At 38.8% G+C, this 16,488-nt stretch overlaps 1 protein-coding gene and 1 long non-coding RNA gene across 3 annotated transcripts in view; one reads left to right on the top strand and one right to left on the bottom strand.

Annotated features, from left to right (window-relative positions):
- The window catches only part of dip2bb (disco-interacting protein 2 homolog Bb), a 64,003-nt gene extending 47,837 nt beyond the window's left edge, over positions 1 to 16,166 (bottom strand). For both annotated transcript variants that reach the window (XM_024269392.2, XM_024269394.2), the window contains exon 1: positions 15,853 to 16,166. In XM_024269392.2, coding sequence (XP_024125160.1) covers positions 15,853 to 15,937 — 85 coding nt within the window. In that variant the 5' untranslated portion in view covers positions 15,938 to 16,166. The remainder of the gene's footprint in view (positions 1 to 15,852) is intronic.
- On the top strand, positions 12,627 to 14,292 carry LOC112144706. Its single transcript, XR_002918947.2, has 3 exons — positions 12,627 to 12,770; positions 12,890 to 12,959; positions 14,089 to 14,292. It is a non-coding gene; the product is annotated as an uncharacterized LOC112144706 (long non-coding RNA).
- Positions 16,167 to 16,488: the final 322 nt, after the last annotated feature.

Genomic DNA, 16,488 nt, shown 5'->3' with positions numbered 1-16,488 from the left:
AGCAGGATGGACGACCGCCATCTGCATCTCCCCATGCTCCACCAGATCCAAGATTAGCTGATTCGGATTCCTGCTGGGACTTTCCAACTTTCTCAGAATTAAACTCAGGAAGTTTCTACGTCTGAGTTTAGAGACGACGTCTCCGTAACAGAAAACTACAGACAGGAACATCGGTTCTGTGAGTTTATCATGATTGCTTCATACTTTGCTGTTCTTTCTTTAGAGAAGCAAACCGTCCTTCTCTGTTCGAACTTTAGTGTTTGACTGCAGCTTTGAAAAACACGTCTGCTGATCACAAGACAAGCAGTCCTTGATTTAAGGCAGGAGTGTCACACATCGGATCTTTCTTTATTCAGATAAGGTTCTGTGATCTTACAGAAATAAATATAAAAACGAAATTTGAGCATTTTATCTCTCACCTGAATTTTGGTGGATTTCTTAAATGACTGAAAGGTTCAACATGAGCAGAACTCCATGATGCTGCTCAGCTGCAAACACCAGGAAATAGCTGAAAACATAAAACCAGCCGGAGCGACCGGGAAGCTTTTTCTCTGATAGAAGAGCGAGCGCTTCCATAAGTAATGCATGAACGGTACGGTTGGCTGTGCTCAGTCACATGGTGTATTTTTAGCCTATGTGAACATGTCGTTTCTCTGCAGAAACACAGAGAGCGGGGGGGGGTATCATGGCATTAAATGAATCTCACGGTAATCACTGTTCCATCTGGATGATTTAAAACTCCTGTTTCTGTATGTGTTTCATGTCAGAGGTCGACGGTGAAGCGTCTGCTAAAGGACTCTCCTGCAGAGACGGAGCTCTGAGTCTGGAGGGAAATGAGCTGTAGAAAGGCTGAACCCCCCCAGCTGAAAGTGCTGAGCTGGGGGAAACTGCTCGGAAGGCAAAGCACAGCTCCTCCAGAAGAAGGCCGCCTCCTTTGTTAACCCTCACCATGAACCTCCCTCCGCCATGCAGGCGGGAGTCACAGTTTCGATAGAAACCGCCACAGGTCTCCGCTTTCAGTCTGGTTCAAAAGTCAGACTTTCTATCTCCAGGTCATTTGAAATCTGGTACGACTTCCTCCTCCTCCGCTCTCACGCGCGTCTGAGGAGTAAAGAGGAAACCGTCGACGCGTCTTCTCTGCTTCTCGCTCCGCCTCGGTCTTCTAGAAGCAGCTTCAACTCCTGACAAATGTGACACCAGCACCAGTTTAAGTAACAGAAAGGTTCCAACCTGCGATAATACCAGTGTGAACACTTTCTGAGGAAAATAGTCGCTAATGATGCTGAAGCTTTTCGCTGAAAATGGTGACAACACAATTTAACTGCTGAAGGGATTTGATGAAAATGTCAAATTTCCTAAAAGACTGGAAATTTTGTCAATGAAGGAGCGCTGAAGTTGACCTAAATTTCTGAAAAATTTCTAGAAATATAAATGCCAAATTTGCAATATATTTAGGTTGTTACTTAAATATGAGCAAAACTCCAAATTAGCCCCCAAAACCTGAGCAGATGTTAAATTAGCTGAACTAGCTAAACTCCAAAATACCCTAAAATTCCTCAGTAAACTAAATTAGCCAAAAACGTTAGCCTGTTGCTAAAATAGAAGCTAAACTCCAAATTAGAATAAAAAAACCTTAGTAGATTCCAAACTAGCCAAAAGAAAAGCTAGCATATTGCTAAAATACTAGCTAGACTGCAAAATTGCCAAAACATTCCTTAGAAAAGTAAATTGGTCAAAAAAAATGTTAGCCTGTTGCTAAAATAGAAACCTAAAAACTGGGCCTAAAAATGTGAAAACATGCCTGAATTAGCCTCAAAAACCCCAGAAGATAACACAATTAGCCAAAAACTTTAGTGTTGCCAAAAATGTTGCTAATCTACTCAACATTTTGAACTTTAAAGACTTTCTCATTCATTTCTTATGGGACATATTTTGCTCAATATTTCAAAATATATAAAGTGTATAAATACCAAAAATACAAGCAGTATTACAGTATTTTGGAGAGCTGCTATAATTTTAAATCCACAAAACCAGGAACTCTGCATACTGCAAGTTCATTTTTTTGGGTTTTTTTACTCCACTGAGTATTTTTTACAATATATTCTTTTTTTTTACAGATAGAGATGAAAATATAAATATTTCAACACTTTTAGAAACAATTTGCCCTGATACCGGAGAGTTAATCTGAGTATTCTTCTCTTGAACAAACAACAGCCTGACTATTATGGAAGGAAAATAGACTCACCCTGATCTGTGGGTGTAATTCTTGATTTTTAGCTCATACAAAACATTTTGCGCAATAAAACAAAAATTATGACATTCAGAAAAATGCAAAATTCTATTTACAAATGCACAAATTAAAATCACAACAGGCTGAAACTAAATTACGCTCAAATCTTTAAAAATTATGCACAAATTGTTTGTCACGTACACATAAAAAAACACATTTACCCACAAATCTGATGTTTTAATTATCAGGAATATCTGTTTAACAAAGTGGGAAAAAGTCAAGTTTTCACCAAATAAAACTCACAATTTATGTTCATAGACGCTGATAAGAAAACTCTGGTGACCCAGCGTTCTACCAGTGCTTGAACGCATCACTTATGGACGAATCTTGGAGACATAAAAAAACGTCTCAACGCAGATTTGTGCGTAAATGTGTTTTTTTGTGTGTAACAAGAGATTTCTGCATAATTTTAAAACATTTGTGTTTAAAGTTAGTTTCAAGCTGTTGTAGTTTTAATTTGTGTAAATTGTATTTTGCATTTTTCAAATTTAATAATTTTTGTACTTTTGCACAAAATGTATTGCATGAGTAACAAATCAAGAATATGGACGCACAAAGATACCCACAAACAGAGTTACGCTCTGGGTGAGTCTGTTTTGTCTCCATAGTTTCAGTTCATCTAAGTCAGTCTGGGTTTCTTAAATACATTACTGCAGCAATATTCTGAGGAAAAAGTTTGCATCTTTTTGAATGAGAAAATAAAACTGTTACGTTTGGAGTCAAACAGACACGCACACGATCTCCTCTGAAACACAAACAGGGTGTGTCAAAGTCAGGACCAGGATGAATGAGGATCGCTCCAACACAATCATTAGGCTCAATTTGAAAAAGGTTCCACAGCAGCATCGACACAACAAAAGCAGACAGGTGAGTGAGCGGGAGGGCGAGCCTCTTCCGCATACTAGCGTCTGTTTTATCCTCAGCACACAGAGAGGTTTGGGTGTGACTGGAGAACCTGAAACAACCTCAAAAGCTTCAGGCCAAAGAAACCAAAGGCTGACAGTTGGGAGAAGGAGTGTAGATCCACGCAGGCGGAGAAGCGTGTCAGCTTTCAGGAGGAGACTCCACACACTTCCTCTGTAAAGATCCTTCTGTGGATCAATGAAGGAAATGCCTTCATCCTCATCGCAGCAGATCCCACAGAGCGGCTGAGCAGAGAGGAGAAAGGCTGGTGAGGCAGAAAAGAAGCGAACGTCTGTGATGCTGTCGGGGTAGAGTAGAGGGCAGAGGTCAGAGGTCAGCAACCTTCAGTTTCTTACAGGCAAAAACCAGCGAGAGCCGCAAAGCACCAATTTATAATAGGTATTGAGGCCAGTAAGTCATTCTTTTATAAAAAGTAGTTTTACTATAATGACAAATGTGTTGTAAAACAAATGAAACGAATTTTCTTTTAAATTTAAGAGCACCAAATACGTAGTTTAAGCCGTAGATCAGAAGAAACATAATTGAAATTAAATATAATTTTATTTGAAATATTCAACAAACATCCACCAGATCCTATTAGTTTTCAACTATTTACATTTTAATGCTAAACGTAAAAGATGGAAACACTAAATCTTTCATTCCGTTTGATGTATTTTAAAGTCAAAGTAAAAAGATTGCTAAACTTTTCTTTTTGCTGTCGGATATTCTTCAATCTAAAGATCAATCCGATGGATTTACCTTTTTGACAGGAACCTTTTAAATGAACAGAAGTGATTCTAAGTCAGACGTTCTGTGACTGTTGTACGTGTAAAACATGAAGAACAAAGTGGAAGTTTTGTTTAGAAGTTTAGAGATTTAATGAAAGTCCTTTTTTAATTGTTAAACAGTTTGTCCAGAATTATCCATCTAGATTCTACGAAACTTCGGTTTGTTTCTGTTCCATAAACAATTTGGACCAACGTTTTTGTTGACTCAAGAGTTCTTTTTAAAATGAGTTCTTTAAGATTAAGTTATTGGAATAAACTCCAGGACTCGTGTTAAAGTGTCTGACATTTTGATAGAAAGTTCTTAACCTTCAACAGACTTCTACATTGTGACCTAAAGTCCCTCATCACTAATGTTGACTTAAAGCTGAAAGCAGCAGAAGATCAGACGGCGTCTAAACCACAGACGTCCATCAGGAACACCTCAGAGAATCTACGGAGCAAAATGGATCCACTGGCTTTAATCCGGAGACCCGGAAGTGAAAGTTACATCAACAAATCGCTCGACACGAAAACATTCTAAAGATCACAAAAAAAAAATAAAGAAAAAGAAAAACTTATATTAAAATACAGCATTGCATTTTACAAAACAAATCTAAATTTCAGAAACTAAAACACAAAAACTAAAATGAAAATACATTTTAGAAAACAAAAGAACATTTTCCCCGAAAACCAAACAAAATGTTCAAAAATGAAAAACAATAAAAAACAGGAATGTGTTGTGGGTCATTGCTGATTGGATGATGATTTCAAGTATCGCTTTCAGCCAATCAACTTTCAGTTAAAATGATGGACGAATGTCATCCTCCAATCAGTGATCTCCTTCACCTTTTCCGATTTCTCTTCGTGTTTATTTTGCTTTCTGGAAATTAATTTAGTTTTCTGATTTTTTTCCCTAAAATCTCATGTTTTTCTCATATTTGTTTTCCTTTTTTACTTTCCTGTTGGGATCTTTAAAATCTTTCTGTGTTGAGTGATTTGTTGATGGTGTGATTTGCCCCTCAGGGCCACCGTACTTTAACCATCAGTGAAACTGGTTTAGAGTCGCCGTCAATGAGAACAAAGAGATGGCTTCTTCACGACGTAGTCCTGACTGAGCTGAGGACTCGTCAGCACAAACCAAGACTCCACAGCGAGGGAAGTGACACTCGTACCTCAGACTTCTGTTTGTTCAGGTCTTTCTCACTCAAGTCTCGACTTTTTGCTTCAATGTCTGCTTCCAATGAGTCCATCGGGTTAGAAAAAAGAGAGCGTGTGTGTATGAGGGTTGTGGTTAAGCATCCATCTATTAGAAGGAATGTCCTGATCACAACAGACTTGTGTGCCCCGTTTCCATAGGAACCATGTTAAAGTGAAGGATCGATGCCAGCATGACGGACAAGGTCAAGAAAAGATTGAAGTACTAAAGTACGAGGTGGGACCCTGTCAGGTGAAATGAGAGGTTCTATTGGAGAGACTGCGTTATCTTTCAGAAGATTTAACATTTACAGTTCATAAATGAAGTTATGAATCTGAAGATGAAGAGGAATCAGCTGGTCTGTCTCCAAACAGAAAGTGATGAAAACAAGGAAGATGGAGGACATGCTGCAGGATGTGTTTAATATTTCAGTGGGGAGAACAGTGACCCAAACACTCCATATTGGTCTCTCCTCCCACGACAGAACAGAACCAAACGGGTTAGAGACGGACCAGAATCATCAGAGGAGAGAGTTCTGGAAGGTGGAACACACCCAAGAGTTTTACTGTGAGAAGATCCTCACCCAGATGACTGTCTGTGTGTGAACACTCTGGTTCCACCTAAATTATTTAAGCACATCCGTGTGTCTGCATCACTCGATCACGTAGAAGGTCGGGATTCAAGGCAAACTTAAAATCACAAAACCTGACTCAGTACAGACATGATGAGCTTTGATGTACTGTAGTATTCACAGTCAGTTTTATGAATACTTTGGAATCGAGTACAAATTATACTTAAGAGTGACACATTTTATTTTGTCACTCTAAGTCCTGTTTGGAAGGTCTTCTAATCGTTGCCACTGAAGTGCACCTGTGGTTAATTCCATCGACACCAATACAGCTGAAATTGATTAACGAGACTCTCAGCTGATTAACCAACCAGAAAATGATCAGACAGGTTTAATTTAATTCATGCCAGGACCAATAAAAAGTGTTCCTTTAATTTTTGTGAGCAGTATATATATCATTACCTGTGATAATGCTAGTGTGAATGCTGAAAGCTGAATTGGGCAACTGAAGATGCTGAAGTTGATAGATAAAAACGCTGAAGTTGATAACCAGCTAAAATATTAGATGCCAAATAAGACAAACAAACTAAAAAAACCCTAAGTTAGTCAAACAGCTAGCATGTATCTGAGATATTAGCTAAACTCCAAAATAGCCTAAAAACTTTAATAAATGCCAAATTAGTCCATAAATCTAGCAGAAAGTTATTATAACTCCAACTTTACTACAGTCCGACTCCATATAACATAAAGTAACGACTAATCGACTATTAAATTAGTCGTTGACTATTTTAATAGTCGATTAGTCGACTAATCCTGGCAGCCCTAATACAGACCAAACGCAAAGTTCAGCACTCGACCTGGACCAAACCAAGTCGGACTCGGACCTACGGACTTGTCCAGTCTGAATACACAATAGAGTTGAACTACAGTAGTACGTTGTTCCGCACAAATACTCAAACACAAATAATCAGTTTCAGAACAAACGTCAAAAATTGAAGGAAAAGTCTCCATTAAATATTCTTTTTTCTGTTTGAACATAAAAAGAATTAGAAATGTGTTCACATCAAACATCTGGAATTGAGATCAAACCAAAGAAGAATCCAAGTTTCTATCCAACATTTGTTTTTCCATAAACACGAACCTTCAGGAAAGGTTTTCCGTCTAGATGCACAATCGCATCAACCAAGGGTTCAAATCAATCTGCAGGATTATGACTCAATGAATCTGTGGAGCAGAATGTCTCCATACAAGAACAATCGTTTCCTTGAGTGTTCAACGACAGAAGGTAAAGAGTTGGTTGATGTCCGTCAGCCTCGTCCTGAGGTTCTGTGTTCCACTGATTAACGGAGGTAATGCAGACTCGATGAGGCTCACTGGTTGGGTGGTGGTGGGAGGAAGCAGAGATCCCCAGCAGCAGTCCCAGCCTGGAGTGACTCACAGCCCCCCCCCCATGCAGTGTGACCTAGATTGAGAGATGCATGCAGGACAATAATCTCTCACTTCTTTCTCTTATACTGAGCCGGCCGGATGCATGACGACCAGACTGTCCAAAGCCACAGGATGGAGGACGACTGCTCGGTCATGGAAGCTCATCCTGATCCGTGGAGATCTGCTCTCCAAGATCACAGAGTCAGAACCAGGAATGAGCTTTTTATGAGGTCAGAACAGTAATGGGACGTTTGGACTGAGATTGAGAGGAATCCGAGTACGTCCTGGAGAGAGACTAGTGCTGCCACAAACGATTATTTTAGTAGTCGACTAATCATCGATTATTTTTTCTGATTAGTCGACTAATCGAGTCATGAAATAAATGTAAAGCACACATCTTAACCATCATTAGCTTTAGACTAACTAAAAACTAGATACTAGTGTGAATGCTGTGAGCTGAATTTGGTTACTGAAGATGCTGAAGCTGATAGCCGGCTAAAATAATAGCTTAATGCCAAATTAGCCTAAAAATGGAAAAAAGCGTAAATTATCCGTAAACAGCTAGCATGTAGCTGAAATATTAGCTAAACTCCAAAATAGCCTAAAAAACCTAAATAAATGCCAAAATAGTCCATAAATCTAGCAGAATGTCGTTATAACTTCCTACTTTACTCTGACTCCATATAATATAAAGTAACGACTAATCGACTATTTTAACAGTCGATTAGTCGACTAATCGCGGCGGCCCTAAACCGGACGGTTTGCTGCTCCTTCCTGTCGATAAAATATCGTTCAGATAGACGACTGACACTCAGAGAACGGCTGCACAGCAGTGCACTCGCCTACAGCGAGACGGTCCTGGTTTCAATCCCAGCTGGAATCTTTGTGTGTGGAGTCTCCATGATCTCCTCGTTCATGTGGGGGGACTCTTCTTCCAACAGTCCAAAGACATTCTTCAGAGGTTCATTGGTGATTCTGAATCATCCCTAGTTGTAAATGGGGGTGTATGACCTTCACCTTCATCCAACAGGAGCTGGGATAGGCTCCAGCAACCCCTAGATTCCAAAAGATATTCAGCGAGTTTAGAGGATGGATGGAAAAACATCCGTCTTCCTTCAACCTCCAACAGTCCCAGAGCTTTTCCTCGACTGAACAGATCAACTCTTGGCTGACAAAATTACAAATAACCCAAAACTCCCTGATCATCCTCTGTGACCTCTGTGACCTCTGTGACCTCTGTGTGATCAGCTCTGACAGACGGGTCCTTTGATAAGTACTTTGATGAAAATGGACCTCAGATACATTAAAGGTGATTTATGCAAAAATTCAAACTCTAAAGACATATTTCATATTCAGTCTATTGGATTCTCCTGAACTGACCTCCTGACATGAAAAATTGTCCTTACGCACTAATTTAACCCTTTAACGCTGGGGAAATTTCCATGTTCTTCAAACTACACAATTAATGCATTTGCAGTGGATTCTGAAGCTGAAAAAAGGGAATTTCTGCTCAAATAATTAAAACTTCAACATGTTCAATGGATGCGTTTTGTTAGTGGAGCTGAAATAGAGTCTTAAAGTGTGTGTAGTGATGGACGAACACGAGTTTTAACACATTTCCACAGACGTTTCATTGGAAATTGTCGTTTTCGATGGTGGTGTGATCGTAGCTTCAGAGCTAGCCTTCAATTAACCCTTTACCACCACAGCTCCAGTGTTCAGTGATTTGCTGTAACTTTTCAGCCGCAAACACGATCAACGTCATTCTAGTCAGTTCTGAAGGACAAAAGCAGCTCAATCGCACTAAATATGATCTCACTTTTGGTGTAAAAATAACAGAGACAAAAATAACAAAGAACAGTCTTTTGCAAAAGTTAATCATTCTCAGTTATATTATCTAAAATAAACTGAGTTTACCGTTTTAAAACTTTAGTTAGGGTTTTCAATGACATACATTTGAAAAAACACAAGTATGTGTCATGAATCAGTCTCCCGTTTACCCCTCTGACCATCAGCTGGACCTGAGTACTTCCTGGGTCTCCACACTACACTTCCCATCAGCCCCTGCTGCCACTCCCAGCAGTATTTAGTCAGAGCTCTGACCTCTGCTCAGTGCGAAGTCTTGTTTGTGCGTCACTGAGCGTTCTCATCCTGACCTGATCTTCCGGTTCGTTTGCCGCCTGCCCCGACCCTCGCCTGGACCCTGACCCGTCTGGCTGATGCCCTCATGCTCGGGTTTGACCTCTGACCCTGATTTAACTTTGTGGACTTCTAGCTGTGCTTCACTCCTGTTCTCCTGTTTGACCAAAAAGGCAAAAAATACTGTAACCTTGTATGAAAGATTTCGTTTTTCTAAGTAAACATCTATTTTTTGGTGACTATGTTTAGTTGTCAAATGTAGTTGAAAAAGCTAAAGCATTTGGGTAAATTTGACAAGTTTGATCCAAACTGTAAACATTCCTATTGAAGGGTAGCGTGATACAATGTACCCTTAATAATTAGGGAAACATTCTATCCATCATTCATAACTCTGTCCATTTCTACTTCTCTATGTTTGTTGGCACAATCACACATTTAAATGACAGAAGTCCTCAAAGCTCCACAGAAATCAGAACGGGTTCCTCTACTTCTGGGAAAACCTGTTCAAGTCTTGGAAGTCTTTATATATTTATTAACACATTTAAACTGAAGAGCATGCTTTCTTTCTACTTCTAGAATTTCTAACCTAAAAAAGACCTTTAAGCCCCTGTTGTTCATGTGTTAAACTCTATTCTTTACACTCCACCGTCCTCATCAAACGCAGAGGAAAACGGCATTTAAAAAGAAAAACCTTCATTATTTGTTAAGAGGTTTTTGGTTTGTTTTCTTGAGTGTCGCCCGTTGGGTTTCCACAGGATCCTTCAGCTCTCTGTCCTTTCTAAAACTAAAAATAAACAATGCGGCTCTTTATGCATTTGCTTTGTTTGGTTACATCATTCTTAGCTTTTTGGTCCGTTTTCTTCAAGTAATTCAGCATTATAATGTGATGTTTTAGTTGGTATAAAACCCTACAGATTTAAATAGGATGAAAAACTGATGAATTCTTACGAATTGTTTAGTTATTCACATTTGTTTATATTATAATAGGAACTTTTTCAGGTTTTTAATGTAAATAACATCATGCACTTAGATTGCTTTATACCACCTTAAGATAATTTAGCAATAAAAGTTGATTTATTTGTTTATTTCAAGCAATTTCAGCAATAAAATCTATGGCTGGGTATCGCTAATAATCTAAAGAATCGATTTGATTTAATTCACATTTCAAATTTTGCGTTTACATTTTTTACACATTTAGACACATTTGTTTAGAAATACATGAATAATCTATATATATGTTTTGAAGATTTGTACATTAATCTGATACAGTTCACATAATGTAAAATGTATTAGTGAAATTATAATGATAATAATTTTTAATATACAGAGTTACATGGATTCTCAGAGAAGCTCTAATAATTGTTCTGCCTCTCCTGGAGGGCGTTTCAGTTTGACCACTAGGTGGCGCTATAGCATTACACCTTAAGCCACAAGACGGTTTTAGACCACAAATGGTTACTTTAAGAGTTTGGAAAATTCCTATAAAAATGTTCATTTAGTCAGCATCTATGTTTAGGTTGACCGAGCGTTAGCATTAGCCATCCTATGGGAAATCCCATTGTACGTTAGCATCAAGCTAGCAGACTTTAGCATCATGCGTTAGATCTATCTCTGTTTTTAAGGATCAATTTATTAAGCTCAGATCGATTCAGATCAATTTTATCAATCCAGCTCTAGTAAAATTAAAAGTACACAACTGAAAATAGAAATACATAGATATGTCAAATCTAGTGAAGATATTTCATAAATGATAACATAAATAAAGGGAAAATTATGTTATTTTCTTGACATTATGATTACTTTTATTCATAAATAGACATGTTTGCTCTTATTGAGTGAAGAAGTTTCATTTTGACTCAAACCATCACAAGTTGACTAAACTGATCCATTGAAAACGCTGAATTTCCTATTTTATCACGTTTGTGAAGATCTTTACTGTCAGAAATGTTCTTCCACGTGGACAAGAGGAGAACAGCATCATTGACATTCAGGACTAAAAGGCCGTCTCTGCTCCTTCTCTGGACTACAAACTGACACGAAGACGCTCGTGCCCACACACATTCTCTGCTCAGCAGCCAGAAGGTTTGACGATCAGCCCCCAGACCCTCAAAGCTTCTCTTTGTGCGGCTGCAGAGCTGGAAGTGACAGCTGTGGAGTCGCTCTGGACCGTTGATGTGCTGCAGTTACACTCATGCAGTCCCTGCAGATTCACGAGGAAAGAAAACAAAAGCTGATGCGAGGAAGTCGCATCGACAGCAGCGTTGCTCCGTGAGGAACGGGCGGCGGCTGCTCTCGTGTAAGAGATACCCCTGACTGCGGCGTCCAGCTGCTGCTGCGCGGGCCGAGCGCTCGTCCAGCAGACGGTCGGGTCGGAGGGCATCTGCACGGCCTGTCAGTCTAGAGTTACACCTGACGGGGTGGGGGCAGAGGAGAGGAGGGGGTCCCTTACAGCAGGGGTTCCCGCGGGCCGGATCCGGCCCTCCTCCACATTTGGCCCGCCCACCTAAGCGGTTTTGGCTAAATTAGAGATATTTACATTTTTTTGGCTAATTTGGAGTTTAGCTAATATTTTAGCTTTATGCTAGCTGTTTTAGCTAAATTTGAAAGTTTTCCAGTTTTTTAGGCTAATTTGGCATTTAGCTAATATTCCAGCTACATGCCAACTATTTCGGCTAATTTAGGCTTTTTTCAGTTTTTAGGCTATTTTGAAGTTTAGCTAATATTTCAGCTTCATGCTAGCTGTTTTGGCTAATTTAGATTTTTTTTTTAGTTTTTTTTTGGCTAATTTGAGACTTTTCTAATATTTTAGCTTTATGCTAGCTGTTTTGACTAAATTAGACATTTTCCAGAGTTTTAGGATAATTTGGCATTTAGCTAATATTCCAGCTACATGCTAACTGTTCTGGCTAATTTGGGGTTTTTAGGCTATTTTGAAGTTTAGCTAATATTCCAGCTACATGCTAACTATTTCGGCTAATTTAGGCTTTTTGCAGTTTTTAGGCTATTTTGAAGTTTAGCTAATATTTCAGCTTCATGCTAACTATTTCGGCTAATTTAGGCTTTTTTCAGTTTTTAGGCTATTTTGAAGTTTAGCTAATATTTCAGCTTCATGCTAGCTGTTTTGGCTAATTTAGATTTTTTTTTTAGTTTTTTTTTGGCTAATTTGAGACTTTTCTAATATTTTAGCTTTATGCTAGCTGTTTTGACTAAATTAGACATTTTCCAGAGTTTTAGGATAATTTGGCATTTAGCTAATATTCCAGCTACATGCTAACTGTTCTGGCTAATTTGGGGTTTTTAGGCTATTTTGAAGTTTAGCTAATATTCCAGCTACATGCTAGCTGTTTTGGCTAATTTTGAATTTTTTGAGGTTTTTTTTCAGCTAATTTGGCACTTCGCTAATATTTTAGTTAGCAATCAGCTTCAGCTTGAGTGTTTTAGCTGTTAATTTAAACATCTCCAGTTACTAATCTATCTCAGGTAAAGCTATATATCTAGTTTTTAAAATGATTTAATATTAAATTTTCTGTGAGGATTACAGAAATTAATTATTTAAAACTTGGCTATGTTTGGCTTTCTTGAAAACCATAAACCATCAGAGAAGAAAAGGGTTATTTGGCCCTCACAAGAAGAAGTTTGGGGACCCCTTCACTACAGTGACAGTCACAGGTGAGGATGAGCGCCGGATTTAACGCCACACAGCATCCGACAAAAGCCTCAACACATCCGGGTTAATCACAACAAACTAGAAGCTCCTGAAACCAAACCATCCTCTAAATAAGTTCATCACATTCTCACTTATCTGTCTGATAAAAGAAACTCAAAGGTATTCTGCTTCAGAGCATCGTTTTCCTCACGTTTTCAGGTTTTAGTTAAAGGGATGAAGTACCCTTATCACACTGAAGCAGCAGGTCTCAGGCTCCACGACAGAACAGGTGACTTCGCTTCACCTTCTCCACGTGGGACGTTGTGTGAATGTGTCAAAGCTTTTAAGATAATTTAACATTAAGCTGTTAAATTAGCATTGTCCTAGCTTATTGGGTAATTTGGCATCAATATAGATTTTTTAAAGCTAATTTGGAATTTAGCAAATATTTTAGCATCATAATAACATTTTTGGCTAATTTGTTATCTATAGAGGTTTCTTCAAGCTAATTATGAATTTAGCTAATATTTTATCAACATGCTAAGGTTTTTGGCAAATTTGTCATCTTCTGGGGTTTTTTATGCTTTTGGAATTTATTTAATATTTTAGCAACATGCTAATGTCTTTGGCTAATTTGTTATCAACTGAGATTTTTACGCTGATTTGGAATTTACGTAGTATTTTAGCAACATGCTAGAGTTTTTGGCTAATATTTTGTCTGAGGTTTTTTGTAATGCCAATTTGGAATTTAGCCAATATCTTATCAGTGTCTTAATGTTTTGGCCTAATTTGTTATCTATGGTGGTCTCTTAAGCTACTTTTGAGTTTACCTAATATTTTAGCAACAGGCTAACCTTTTTTTTTATAATTTGGTGTTGATTGAGGATTTTCCGGCTGTTTTGGAGTAGAGCTAGTATTTTAGCAATGTGCTAGCTTTTTAGGCTTATTTGGCATCTTTGTTTTTTTTGGTCCAACTTGAAGTTTATCTGATGTTTAAGCAACACGTTACTTGTTTTTGTAAAATTGGCTTGTATTGAGAATTTTAAAGCAAATTTACTGCAAAATTTCCAGCCTTCTTTCATAGTTCTTAAACAAAGTTTTAAGTCTTTTAGCCAATTCAGCATTTTGGAAATATCTTTTTTGCATTTTCAGGAACTACTTCAGGAATTAAAGTAGCCCAAATTGCTTTAGCATTTCCGGAAAAAACCTTCAGCATCTTCAGCGACCGGATTCAGCTCAAAGCATCCACACATCATCGCAGGTAATGCTACTTTTCTAGTGCACACTGTAGTGATTCTCCTGCTCCTCTCCGTATGTAAAAACTCAATCACACTTTCAACGATTCTTGGCGTCAAAACGTTCAGCTTGTTTTACGCAACATATGAGATTTTTCCCCCTAATTGAAAATGAATGGGCAATTCTTTAAATCCTTCAAAAACTTTGTGCACTTTTAAACTTCTGGAATATTGGTATCAAAACGTTCAGCACAGTCAGGACATTATTTAGCAATTAAAGCAAACATCTTCAGCATCTTCAGCAACTACATTTTACAGTAGCATTATCACAGGGAATGCAACTTCTCTAGTTATGTATTGATGTGTATTTTTAGTGACTTTATACATTTTAACTTTTACATTTTTCAACCATCCATACATTTTTGGAACCAGCTTTGACCCCTTTGGGATCCCGGGTCGGGCTCATGTGCATTACTACAGATTTTAGTAACTAAATCAGAACTTAGATTTTCTGAATTTAAAATAATCAAACTGTCTCTAATATGAGGTATAAAATACATGTTAATCAAACAAGATTTCTCTTTCTCACAGATGTAGTTATGTGGTCATGATTGATAAATTCTCACATGATGAAAACAGTTTCAAAAACTGCTGCATTACTTAATATGAACCACTTGAGGTTTCCAGACCTTATTTATGTCAAAACTCACAGACTAATTCATCTGAAACTACCTTACAACAAAAATCTTTCTATTACATAGCGTGTGTTACATTGATCCATTCTTCTATTTTACAATCCTCCATTTAACACCGATGCCCTTTGATTTACCCTTTTCAACATTGAATTGCCAACAACAAAAATATTAATAGATAATCAGGAATGTTTTTTAACCCTTAGTGGCCTTTTTGACCAGTAGTTTTCCACTTTACAATCTGCTCTATTAATTCACCTTTAAAACTGTTTAAGTGGAAATACTAAAATCACCTGTTTCTTTAACTAAATATATATTTTTGATTATAATTCCACAACAGACTTGAAACTGTCCAAATGTGATCAACATCGTCATTTTTTACTGCAAAAATCACAGAAATTGAGATAAATTTTGGTTTTAGATTCATTACAAAGTTAAAACGTAAAAATGTAAACAAACTTTGTTTTTGGTATGACTGAGCTGCTGCGGTGCATTTGGGATGCTGCGTGGCTCCATGGGAAACATGCATTGCTCATTCACCCTGAGGGCACCTGAGGACTGCTCCGCATCGATCGGCTGCAGCTCAACCATCAGAGTCAAACTAAACCAGAAAACCCTTGTCCCTCTTAAAGCGGGATCCCTGTCACAGCTGCAGGCTGGATGTCACAGGCCTCTACACCGCGGAGCTGCTGCACTCACAGGGCCTCCATCATGACAGAGTTGACCCACATTCCTCACCGGGAAACCGCCTGATCACCAATATGAAAGCAACGATGGAAACGCCAAATACGGGATGCGGGAAACCCTTTTAGAGCAGGATCCAATGACCTCAGATCAACAACGACAGCTGACATGGATCTGGAAGAGACTTTTTCTGCGTTCGTGACCGGATCCGCTGCAGCAGCGCGGATGCAGCTGCGGCGGGAGGCTGCGTCTGCGGCGCGTAAAAGCTGCGCCTTTGACGCACCGACCACCGTCCTCCTTCCTACCTTCCGACAGCTCCAGATCCAACTCCGCCAGCTGGTCCCTGACCTCTTTAGGCAGAGCCGACAGATCAACGCCGCGGTCGGCCATGGCTGGAGCGCAGCAGCCTGGGGGACGTGCGCGGTGTTCCGGTGGGCAGCAGATGCGACGCGTCCTGCGTGGAAAAGCGGTTAGAAGGAGGAGGATGACGCGCTGTTTACTCCATCTGCGGGACTCCTCGACACCGCCATGACTGTGGGAGATGGGAACAACTTGCCAAAGGAGCGTGTCACGTGACCAGGACTGACGGTAATTGCGTTGACGTGATGGAGGAGAGCAGCAGTCTGTGAGCGCCCTCTGCTGGTCACTTATAAAGCGGGAGAACCAGTGTGCAGATCAAAATTGTGTTTTAACATGTTCTTGTGGCATTTTTCTGATGATGTATGAAGAAAACTAGAAAATCTGCATTCCCTAAGATGATGTCAATGCTTTTTGCTGAAAGTAGTCACTGAAGATGTTGAAGCTTTTTGCTGAAAATGGTGACGCAATTTACTTTAATTGTTGAAATGATTTGCTGAAAATGCAAAAGCTATTTGCAAAATGTTAAATTTGCTATAAGAGTCAACATTTTGTTAAATAACTTTAAAAGAGCACAAAAGTTG

Source organism: Oryzias melastigma, linkage group LG5, assembly GCF_002922805.2.
Source record: "Oryzias melastigma strain HK-1 linkage group LG5, ASM292280v2, whole genome shotgun sequence".
Taxonomy (NCBI): Eukaryota; Metazoa; Chordata; class Actinopteri; order Beloniformes; family Adrianichthyidae; genus Oryzias; species Oryzias melastigma.
Note: the sequence above shows the minus strand (reverse complement) of the source record. Positions and strands in the feature narration are given on the sequence as shown.